The sequence below is a fragment of the Apium graveolens genome, chromosome 10 (genome assembly GCF_009905375.1).
Source record: "Apium graveolens cultivar Ventura chromosome 10, ASM990537v1, whole genome shotgun sequence".
NCBI classification, from domain to species: domain Eukaryota; kingdom Viridiplantae; phylum Streptophyta; class Magnoliopsida; order Apiales; family Apiaceae; genus Apium; species Apium graveolens.
In genome coordinates this window covers 228,868,324-228,881,547 of record NC_133656.1, presented here as the reverse complement: position 1 = coordinate 228,881,547, position 13,224 = coordinate 228,868,324, and the positions used below count along the sequence as shown (strand labels likewise).

At 31.8% G+C, this 13,224-nt stretch overlaps 1 protein-coding gene across 1 annotated transcript; it reads left to right on the top strand.

Moving 5' to 3' along the window:
• The first annotated feature begins 255 nt into the window (after positions 1 to 255).
• LOC141693508 (auxin-responsive protein SAUR32-like) lies at positions 256 to 1,168 on the top strand. Its single transcript, XM_074498639.1, has one exon. The coding sequence runs from the start codon at positions 522 to 524 to the stop codon at positions 906 to 908; it is 387 nt and encodes a 128-aa protein (XP_074354740.1). The 5' UTR covers positions 256 to 521; the 3' UTR covers positions 909 to 1,168.
• Positions 1,169 to 13,224: the final 12,056 nt, after the last annotated feature.

The window sequence follows — 13,224 nt, the reverse complement described above, 5'->3', positions numbered from 1 at the left end:
AGAGGATTATGGCAAAAATCAATATTCATATTGCATGCTTATCTAGCAAACGGTTGTACAAAATTCACAGCAAATAAAAAGTCAATTATGTATACCTATCCTTAACCGTTTAGGACTCGGAGACGGCAAATTTTGTACCCTAATCAAGTCAAGTACGATTTCAAACGGTTACGCCGTTCAATTCCAAATCCCCCTACCTAGAATAAAACCTTTTTCTTTACACCTTTCCTCTTGTTTATCCCTTCAAGTAAACTTCTCTACCACTTTCTTTCCTCGAATATATATACCCCTTCTCTGCCTCACAATATTTTCATCTCAAATTCAATTTTCTTTATGCTTAACACACACAAATTATCATGAGCAATATTCCAAGTTCTTTGACAAACTCCTCTCTCACAATCTTTAACCTAGCCATCTCTTCTTCTGATCCTTGGCCTTTCTCTGTTTCTGTTATTTTTTTGTAATACTTAGTTCACACACCTACTAAAGGTGAAAAACACACACACAACTAGGGTTTTGTTATGGGTAGCGGAGATTACAAGAATCTTTTGAATTTTCACTTACATATTCATCACCACCACCATCATCATCACCATCATAACAACCACAAGAAAGAGATGAAAGAGATACCGAAAGGGTGTTTAGCGGTTATGGTAGGGCAAGGTGAGGAGCAACAGAAGTTTGTAATACCTGTGATTTATATAAACCATCCTTTGTTCATGCAGTTGTTGAAAGAAGCGGAGGAAGAGTATGGATTTGATCATCAAGGTCCTATTAATATTCCTTGTCATGTGGAGGAGTTTCGTAATGTACAAGTTCTCATTGACCAGGAAAATTCACTTCATCATCATGGACATGGCCATGGTCATCACCATCACAACCACCATGTTTGGTGCTTCAAGGCTTGAGAGATCTGATCATCATCCGGCTTTTAGTTTCAACTCTCGGATTCAATTATGTAAAAAGAAAATCTTGTATTTTTAGTTAGTTTCGTTTTGAGTTTTAGTTTTTTTTTTAATTTTGGGACTGGTGTGTCTATATTATGTTGGCCAAGTCTTTGATTCCTCCATTCTTGGAATGAAATATTGTGGTTGTGAATTTGCATACCAAAAGAAATTTAATTAATGAATAATTAATTTTGACGAAATTATATATTTTTATGTGTGTATGTCGTCGTTTTCCTTGATTTATGTTGGTTGGTGTTTTATTTCTTCCAAGTTTTTCTTCAGATTATGAGTCATTTTCTGATTGAATTTATCAATGAATACACAAATATGGACTTAATCAAATTGTGCAATTGTGCTACATGTTAACATGGCGCAACTCTCCATTAGATTACTCCTACCAGTTTCGTGTAAAATTGCGTGAAGCCTAGGCCAGTCGGCATACTATCGCAATGCCGCGTGTGTTCTACATGGTACTAGACCACTAGTAGTTAATACTCTTTCGCCTCCTAAATTATACATTTACATTCATAACTTCATTAACACGTATGTTTAACATTGAAAAATATAATTTTCATTAATAAAAAATATATATTTATATTAATATTAACAAGGACGTTAGACTAAACCTATCGATTCGATTATGGACTTAATCAATTTCGGAGCATATCTATTTCCATATTATGATATATTTGGAGAGCCTTCCTACAGGATGAGGTCGGATATAATTCAGTTCAGATTTAATTTGGAATAAAATTAGGACTTTTTTTATATAATAAAATCTACTTTTACACATATATATATAATTAAATAATTATATTATCATAAATATTAAATTTTTTAAGTATAAATTTTAAATACTTAGGGTCATTTAATTCGTATAAATATTATTCGGTTTCGATCGATTTCAAGTTATAATCTTGGATCATTTTTGGTTAAATTTTCGGTATAATTAATTTTTGAACCAGCTTAATTTAATTTTTTAATAAATTTTAAATTATATAATTCAAATCTCGAATTGAATCTTGATTTCACTAATTCAGATTATTGGAAATTAGGCATTCTGTCGGTTTTACGTTAGACCCATTGTTCGGGACAATGTTGAGGCTTAATGAGTACTGATCGAAGCTGTAAACAGCTTGAACCCCTGCAAGTGTGGTATTCATCGGGTTATAAGCACCGAAAAATCAAAACACATTTATTATTTTAAGAACAAATTTAACAGTCTCTTAATAAGTTTTTTTATAAATATTATAAAATATTACTCCCTCTGTACCCAAAAACTTTTCTCATATTGTGAATTGCATAGGTTTTAAGAAACAATGATTAGCAAACTTCATTCCAAAAAGTTAAAAAAAAAACAGGAAAAAGGTGCAGACAAACTCCCGCCTAATTCAATACAACCAATCAAAATGGAGTATTAGTATCACAGAGATTATGCTAAAAGTATAAGTACATAATCAAAATTTTACAAGTACAAATCGGAAAAAGCTGCATCATTGCTTTGCCCCATTTGTTCAAAAATGAGTTTTTCCTTCCCTTTTGATTTAAATCTACCAGCTGAAGAAACAGGGCAAACACATGAGGAGGAGGATGTTTATCATCACAAATCAAGGGCAAAGCTCAGCTGTGACAGTAGAATGCAAATTGTAATGTGGCTTCTGAACAACCAGATAGAGGGGAAACTCAAACATGTTGCAATCCAAGAAGTGGCAACTTTATTCAATGTAACAAGGAGGACAATAAGCACAATATGGGCAACTGCAAGGAGGCAAAACAGAGCAAGTCAGCCATACAACATGTCAACAAATGGACATAACTCAGGGAGGAAAAGAATACAAGTGCAGCCAAGTGCAATAACTGAAATAAACATGGGAGACAGATCAGGCATAAGGGACTTGGCAGTACAACTTAAGGTATCATCAACAACAACAAATAGAATGATAAAGAGGGGACTAATTAAACCACACACAAACCCTTTACATTTTACTTTGAAAGAGGCAAATCTCTTTCAAAGGGTTGAATGACATCTGAACTTATTAATGGGAGATACACCTACAACAAAGAAGCAGTACTGTCCAATGTTAAATTTTGTACACATTGATGAAAAATGGTTTTATCTAAGTAAAAAATCACAGAGAGTATACCTTGAAAGGAATGAAAAAGGCAAGTACAGAGCAGCAAAGTCAAGCAAATTCATACCAAAGGTCATGTTTACAGCAGCTGTAGCTAGACCAAGATTTAATCAAGAGAATACAGAGTGTACCTTTGATGGGAAGATAGGGGGAGCAAAGGGGACAGTGGTCACAAAGGTTGTTGAATCAGTGGGGAGAAAGGAAACAAGGAGCATGTTAATCAATGACAGTATACCAGCTATCATGCAGAAATGGCCAGTAAGTGAAGGACATAAAACAATATACATACAACAAGATAATGCAAGAACACACATAACTCAGGATGACCCAGAGTGGCAACAAGTACATAAACAAGGGGACTTCACTTTCTATTTGGTGCAACAACCACCAAATAGCCCAGATTTGAATATTCTGGACTTAGGTTTTTTCAGAAGCATTCAATCTTTGATGCACAAAAAGATGTCAAAAGATGTGGATGACATGTTGAATGCAGTGCATCAGGCCGTTTATGAACTAGATCCAAGTACACTAGCAAATGTATGGTTGTCATATCAATATGTTATGAATGAAGTGCTCAAGGTAAAAGGCTCAAATGACTACCTAGTGCCTCATGTAAACAAAAAAAAACTAGCAGCTGAAGGTAGGCTACCAATTCAAGTGACAGCACCAATGTGGGCAGTACATGAAGCATGGAATTACATTAGGGGACCTAATAGAGCATCAACTTCAACAAGTTAAGTGGAGACATGTAAGCCTATTTTGTTTTCAATGTAATAGTGCTACGAGTAAGCTAAGTTTTAATCAACCTATGTATTAAAATTGAGCTTAGTTCTAAGCACATTTTGTATATACTGATCTCAGATTGTCCCCAAGCATCATTGACAACATCCACAACCACTAAGCACACACTGAATCAACATGGCACATTAGGGCAGTCATTTGTCTCAGCCAAATTATGAACATTCATCATCGATCACCCTAAAGGAATACAAGGAATTACAACAGTTATAGCAACTAAATCACATAGGATACATAGAATTACACAAAGAACACTACAATCCACCACTGAATGACACAATCCACCACTGAATTACACAATCCACCAATCAATTACACAAAAACCAATCGGAAATAACCACAATCGGATACACAATCACAATCAGTGCAAAACAAGTGAATCCACAAGGAATACAAGGAATTACAACAGTTTGAGCAACTAAATCACATAGGATACATGGAATTACACAAAGAACACTACAATCCACCACTGAATGACACAATCCACCACTGAATTACACAATCCACCAGTCAGTTACACAAAAACCAATCGGAAATAACCACAATCGGATACACAATCACAATCAGTGCAAAACAAGCGAATCCACAAGGAATTAAAATTAATAAACACAATCGAATACATGGTTAAGCACAACAAGTCAATCATGGTAAATATAAGCACCAAAACCAGTAGTTTATGATGAATATACGCACAAAATAACCAAAAAAATGAAAGAATAATTTCTTACAAAGTCGATTAAGACCTAGAGCATGCATCTTCAGACTCGCCCGCCGCCTCCAAGTCGTCGCTCGACGGATCCGGAGCAACAACGGTGGCCACAGTCTTCGCAACTGAAGACATAGGGGAAGGAGGCGCATCGTCTTCATCAAAGGGAACTTCGATCTCACTTGCATGCGACCCCGATTTAGGGGTTTCATCCACCGTATCCTCTGATTTCGCCGCCGATTTCTCAAACGGAGTTCAACCACAACCCATTCGGACATTTTCCTGACTATAAGTGTGGTTCCCCTCACACCAATCACCTTTATCACAGTGATTGGGGTCAGAGCACTCGTACATGTTGGTGGATTTATCATCGGAATCAGAAAACCAGTAATGACCGCTCATTTGTGTGAATAGAAATTAGGGTTTTGGTGGCGGAGAGGAAAGATAAGAGAGTGATGAAGTGAAAGAGACGGGAAGGAGGAAATGGAATGATTAGGTAAAAAAATAAAACTGGAGGTGACCCTGGCCCATTAAACCAGTAGTGGGTTTTAATATTAGTATAGTTTTCAGTTTTTGTGTTAAAAAAGAAAAGTGAGAAAAGTATATTGATTTACCTAAAAAGGAAAGTGGGAAAAGTTTTTAGGGACGGAGGGAGTAATTTTTAGTGATTTAAAACATTTTTTTTTAATTTTAACTTCAACAGTGATTTTTATCTTAATTTCTTATTATTATAATAATAAGAAATTTGAATGAGATATGAAAGGAAGAGAGAGAAAACAACTAAAAAGAAGAGAGAGCAAATAATTTTTTATTGATGAAAATGAAATAGAGAATAACTTGTGCTTCCTTAAAGATAAGATATGAGAGAACTGTATTAGTGATATAAAGAATTACTAAAATATTGTGGGGGTGCAATTTTTTTTATCATATTTCATATATTTGGGGATTAAGAAGGGTGCAGTTGACTTATTCTAAATACTCCAAAATATAGGGATTAAGGTTTATGCAGACTAAATTACTATAGATCAAATAATGCAAGATTCTCCTGCTTGTCTGGGCAGTCACTTTGAGAGAATAAAGAGGCCCATCTTTTAACATTTAAACAAACACGTCACGTAAAAAAGCAATTTTCACCGAATTACTCTATCTTACGAGTGATATAATCTTTGAATTCTACTCTTTAAATGGACTAAGAATATTGCGTGGCTTTTACTTTTTCCTACTTAGTTTCTATTTCATGAGATAACAATATTGCACTAATTTTTATCCTTTGCTATTAGTGGAAAAGGTGTAAGAAAAGCAAGATTCAAAACTACGTACACTCAACAGAAATTTAGCTAGTCAAAATAGTACTACTAATTTCACGCCACAATAATGAGAGAATGTAACTGAAATTAAACACAACAGGTGACTTGAAATTCAAATAATTTGATTGCCTGGTTGCTAGCAAAGTTTCACCGGTATTTAGCTATCTAATTATACTTATTTGTAACTAGATATTAAATAAAAGCTGGGCCATGAAAAAACTAATTAAATATAACTAGTAAATTTTGTTTTTTAAATCATCCGGGCGCAAGCTCAGGGAAGCTCTTCTATACCTCCATCTATGAACATCGAAGTGGTTAAAAGAGAAGGGTGTAAAAATTAAAACCATTAAACTGTGTAAAAACAATTCCACCAAATTTAATACCCTGATTGTTTTTAGAGTAAATTAAGAGTTTTGCCGTAATTTACATCGATTTTCAAAATAATGGTTAAATTTTCAAATTATCAAAACAGTGGTCAATTTTTTTTTTCGCCTTTCAAAAAAATTGTTATCGTCAACTCCCGCTAGGTCTTCGCCGTTAACTAATATATTTAAAACGTAAATTACATACTGTGGCTATATTTTACACTTACCTTTAAAATAATGACTACACTTTTAAATTTTCAATATAATGATATATTGTCACTTAAGAAAAAGTTTTAAAGAGTTCTTTTAGATTGATCATAATACTAGGTGTCGATATATAAATCACTATTACTTTGGTTGTAAGTTTTTCCAATGGTTGGACACTCTTCTTTATATTTTTGCTAAATTTTGTATTCGTGTTTTTGTGCAAGGAAGTTGAAAAAATATAGAACTCTATACTTGATTGAATTAAAAGAAGTGAAAAAACCGAGTCTGTGTAGCAAGAGAAAACCATTCTTTAAAAAAAAGATTTATAACAATTTATAAAAGTTTAACCATTATTTTAAAAATAAGCGTGAAGATGAGCCATCATTCTGTAATTTACACTTTAAATATATTATTTAACGGTCAAGATAAAAATTGAGCCATTATTTTAAAATTTCAAAAATTTGACCATTATTTTAAAAATTGATATAAAATGCAGTCACTCCACTATAATTTACTCTTGTTTTTTACCTAATTGATCCCCCTAATAATCTGAAAATAATGAGGTCAATGCGAGGGCATATTTGTTAAAATTGGGCTAATTGTACGAATGTGTACCTTGAATTTGAAGGAAGATGAGGCTAATTGTACAAATGTGTACCTTGAATTTGAAGGAAGCTGGTTAGGATGGGACTAAACACAGAACAGGAACAAGCATTATATTTGTACTTAATTGGTTAATACTCCCTCCGTCCCGTTAAACATTTCATCTTTTGACTTTCAGTACTGTTTACGGTAAGCGATTGACTACTAATTTACGTCTAATTTATAATATCAAACATAATCATGAGTGATCTCGTTGGATTCGTATTTATCAGTACTTTAATACAGTGAATTTTTTATATTTAATACTAATACGAATTTAAAGATATTATCAATCAAAAGTATGCATCGACAAACATGTTGAAGACAAATAGGAAACGTTTTTAGGGACGGAGGGAGTAAGAGAGTTAAAGAAAGAACTGGGGGGAAGGTGACAATATTGGGCCTACTATCATCAACCATATTATAATAAATGAATAAAGAAAAATGTATGGCTCCGCTTTCATTTCTTTGTTAAAGAAAGAGAAAGGAGTGTTGTAAAGGAAGATGATGGATAGCAGTTGGCACACCCGAGATATCGGAGAGGGGTCCTGCTGTTCACTCACACTTGGATTTCCTCATCATCCATTGTCCCCCCAATTTTCTGGATTCATTTATTCCCTTTCCTGGCGGTTATCACGCCGATTGTATGGGTAATTTGTTTATTGTAAGATCATCTCTCACATTTTTTAGTTCATTATCTAAATTAAATACAAATATTAAATCTTAGTAAGTAAGATATTTATAATTATTTCTCACTCCAACAACATTCTTATCTAATATTTTATCACTAAAAAATAATATTATTACATGAAAAAAGAGAAAGTATTTATTTCAAATATATATTATAAAATAAAAGTTTTAAGAGGAAAGAGGGATTTTAGTGATTTAAGGAATTATTAAAATATTGTTGACGTATTTTTTTTTATATTTATTATATTAGACTTTAAAACTCCAAATAACTAAAATGTTGGAATTACTCTTAATAGTATTAAGATATCCACAATAATAATATATCATTTTTTAAAAAATTTAAAAGGTAGCCACTATTTTGAAATTAATTATAAAGTATGATCACTATTATGTAATTTACACTTAAATTATATTCCATGTGTCCCATTTAATTATCTACATCATTTTTTGACACGTTTTTCAATGCTTCTTTAAAGTATAACGTCATTATATTTTTTTAAAAAAAAATTATAAATAAAAGTTTTATGTTTAAACTTTTATTAAAAAAATATTACGAAACTATATTTTATAGAAGTCTTGAAATGCGTGCAAATAGTAAACGTATCGAAATCAACGGGACGGGGGAATATTAATTAACGGCGAAGACCGAATGTAGTTGACAATAACCGTTTTTTGAATAGCAGAAAGAAAAGTTGATCGATCATTGACAATTTGAAATTTGGCCGCTATTTTGAAATTTGATGTAATGTACAACCAACAATATATAATTTACAAATAATTTAATTATTCTTTTTGTAATGTTAGATATAATTTATTTTGTTTTAATGTCTTTTTTTAAACTGAACATACAACATATATAAGTTACAAAAAAACTGAATGGTTGAATATATTAAAAGAAAAGACTCACCTTGCACACTGTGTCTCTTAAGTTGATGATATTTGTTTTTTCTCTTAAAAAATATCAATTAATAAACTTTATTTCTACGAATTTAATAGTCGCTTAAGAGAATAAAGGCCTGTAACATCTTTGCAGATATATTTGCGCGTATGTCTGAAACCGGTTCCCGGCAGAATGGACCCATATACACATTAACGAATGAGAAATTATCCACAGCTAATTTGGCTGGAATACATCAGTCGCAATATTACATTCCAGGCTACCGCAATATTACATTGCAGGCTATCACAATGTTTCATTGCGGCGGGTGAGTACATCCGCAATGAAACAATGCGGCTGCTGAAACGATGGTTGGGGATCAATTCCCTTAACGCATGTACACATTAACGCTGTGTTCCAGAAACTTTTTTTTGGAGAAAAAAAAAAGAAATGTAAAAAATACATTTCCTCAGCTTGGTCCCGAACAACTTTTAAGAAAGAAAGGAATAGAAAGCTGCATATTTGGGAAGAAGTTTTCTTTATTTTTGTCTGCAAAATCTTCTTCCCACTTTTGGAAAGATTAGGAGAGAAAGGAAAATTGGTTAATTTCTATTCTTTTTTTCTACTCTAGATTCGGGAACACAGCGTAAGTTCACAACCATGGAAGATTTCATACTGGTCCTTGGTCTAGCCCCCGGATCTTGCGGGTTTTGGGTTCATGATTAATGAGCTGGGTTAACATTAATCGAAAATTAAAATATTTCATTTTATTTAGATTTTTTTAAAATAGATATATTTAATTATAAATTAATAATCCGAAATTGAGATTTCGCACATAATCTATTTTTTTTAATCACATCATTGCTTAAATTTAGTTTTCTTTATTTTTCTTTGAAATAATTTAAATTTTTTGTTTAAAGTAGAATACAAAAGAAATTATGAAAGGAAAATGTAGATCCTCACCATCCACGAAAAAATGTCTAAATTTTAGTATCATCAAATATTGTTGGAGCATGTTACTTGACTTGTGAATAAAATAGCCCTTTACGAATTATATTTGGTTGGCTAGCATAGACTGGGGACGCCAGTTGTTCCATGTATCCCTTTCATTTTCATTCGGGAGAAAAAATTATGCCTTTCATTTCGAAAGACAGCAAATAGAAAGTAGTTTTGGTAGTAACCGATGATTCTTGCACTGGGACTGGGACACGGCCCGGACTCCCAATATTAATATATTGACCTGCCCGTAATGCTGTAACATGTACCCTACCTACAAGTGATTTAGTGAATTAAACTATACGCCGCAATTTCATTTTTTTGTGCTACGAAGAGAACTCGTGATATGAGACTTTTGAGCTAACGAATTCTTAGTCACATGAAGGCAATTCTTCACTAATTAGCTAGCACAAGTTGTGAACTTTTGCTTGGTTCCAATTTTTCTTCATCGTCAGAATCACCGATCAGTTGCTAGAACTTGAACACTTTTTCTAACAATCTTAGCAGGAGGCATGTGATGCCCTGTTAGGATGCACCCCCACTTACTACTCAGCAAGAACCTTTGGGTGCTGGGAAGGGACTGTATTGGTGTCATCATCAAAACTTGTCCACCAAACGTATCTATATATCTATTTATACTATATTATTATAAGCGAACACCCTCTATTTGATAGTTGTTCGATACACCCTCTATTTGATAGTTGTTCGATACAGTTGTTTGATAGTTGCTCGGTATAGTTGTTTGGTACGTCAAATAACAACCGTCAGATCTAAAATCAGAAAAATTAGAACCATTGGATACATTAATAAAATATTATTATATTAATATTTAAACTGCTCTAAAGGATTCAGGGTTCGAACCCCGTCAATAACTTATTATATTTAAACTTTTATATTATTTATTTTCAGTCAAGTCTCAAATTATTATAAAACATATATTGTTATAATTTATTATATTCTTCAATTTAATTTTCAACCAATGAAAATTATATTATAAAATATATTATTAAAAACTATCGAATGTTAAAAACAATCTGTGCATCGCACGGGTTATAGACTAGTATTAATTAAAGTAAGAACAATAAGGACAATTAAATGGAAAATGGAATATATTTTTTTCGGGTTTCCTATGGTGTGCTTTGGGCACATAATACGCAAAAAGTCTCGTAAATTTGACCTATTTTCACAGATGAAATTGATTTTAATATTAATAAATTTCCTGCATTCACATCAATTTTATTCATAAAATTAAGTCAAATTCACAAAAAAATGTGTTTATTTAAAAACCTTTTTTTGATGTCTCAACGAGCTTATGCGTTATTCCACTAATTTTGAAGAGGGTAACACATCATACTACCGCTGTAACCCGTTACTTAAATCCGTGTATATATCCAGAATCGGATATAAATACCTGGGGGATAAGCCCTTGAAGTCCCAGCCTATCTGCGGATACTAGGTAATGCTGGTCTGCTTCGTCCTGTTTTCATTTATAGTGTCCTGTCCTGTGCGTGGTCTGGGATTATTTAAAAAGAAAAATAATACTAAGTCCTAAGCAGTCTTTTTTTTTCCAGAAGAGTGGTGCTAGAGACACAAAAAATTGTTACAAAATAATGTGTCATGGTTGATGTGCTAGTTGGTGTTATACAGTGACTAGTGAGTACACCAATTCAAATGTTTGAAGCTGTAATGGGCTTTTAGCTTAATTCTTTAGTTAATTTGTAGGCTCAAGTCTAGTCCAGTTGTGTTTCATAGTCCAAGTACAGAAGTGGATCATATAAAACAATCATCTGATTTAGTACTAATATAGCCCCCCGAGCTTTTTCCCACTGTTCGATACATTTTCTTTATACGAACGAGCAAAGATTCATAAATCTTTTTTCTTCTCTTAATTAAACAGATTTTATAACTTTGTATGCCAGATTTTGGTGTAGTATCTTGGGGCAAAAAAGTTGTATTTGTTTAATATTTTTAAATTAGTTTTAAATATTAAAAATATTTTTTAATAATATCCAGTTTTATTTACATTATTTAAAATTTAATATTATCATTCACTTGATATTGATAGTTTTTAAATTTATTCACAATATTTATTATTTTATATTAATTTAATATTACATGTAACAATAACCTTATTCAATCAAATATTTAAATGAAACAGAAAAAGTTAATTGTCCACTTTATATAATTTAAGTCATTATTTATTCAAAAAATCATCATTAATTACCACTCTTTTTAAGTAATTATCGGTTGAATTTTTGGCATGCACGTTTGAACGTTTTCGACAATCTACTTAAAATTATTATTATTTTTATTATTATTATTCCTGAATAAAAGTAATAAATTAATTTTTTATTCATAAAAGAAAAATTCTAAAATAATTATTTTAACTATTTTAAAAGTGTGTGTCAAAAGATCAAAGATAAAGGGGGTAAAATCGAGTGAAATATGCGTGAACAATATGGTTAGCTCGAATTTATGATTTGTTTCATATTATAATTAAATTTTTTACACTTTCCTCGTATTCGACTTAAATTCGAATATAAATATTTATATTTAATTCGATTCGATTCGATTTAATTTGATATCATATCAAATTACTCATTTTTATATATTCAAATTTAATTATAATAATACTAAAAAATTTAGAATACTTGGATGAAACTCAACTATACTCCATATGTTCCAATTTACTTGTTTAGTTAATTGTTTCAAGTAATTTATAGTGCATCAATCACACAACTTCGTGGATATTTTTTTTTTGAAAATTATATTTCTATAACAACTTATATTATAAAAGACTGTACAGAAAGACTTGAGCATATAGTTTATTTTGTTCATACGTTTGCAGTTTGTTTATTCTTATGACAAGCTTGACTTGTGAGTCATTTATCGATTATATTGACAAATTTTGCTTGAGAGATGAAAATATGCAAGTGCGGAGCTTATAGCAATTTTTCTTGCCTGCAGGGTTGAGGCATAAATTTCTCCCCTTATACTAATAGGATCAACAAACAAAAAAGGAGTTTTTTTTATCAGTATTAGTAGAATGTGCTCAATTAAAAGTGAGCAAACCTTATTAATAGAAAAAAGCTCTCTTTTGTTTGTTTCTTAGTTCAGTCTTCTTTTCCTTTCTTTTACGATTACACATTAAAGTTACAGAAAAGTGTAGGAGGATGATTAAATCATTTATGTTTCAAAATATTTAAAAGAGTAAGGTAATTCTTGAACTGGGGTTAGAGAGAGGTAGGAATGTATTTGAGAGAGTCATATATATAGATATTTGGTGGGGTAATGTATTGGGTTGCTGCCAATGTGAAGCCTCCAAACTACATGTTTTTCTTCCAATTCTACAAATCTGGAAGTCTTGCGGACAAGATATATGGATGAATGGTGTCCCAATATTGATCAGGATTTGCTCATCACTTTGCAGCTAGGTATAACTTGAATAAATTCGATTATCTACTTTTTTCTTTACATGAAATTAGTACATAGAGTTAGATCGTCTGAAACTAATAAATTTTTGAAGGAAATCTTAGTTACCAAAATCTCACTATTAA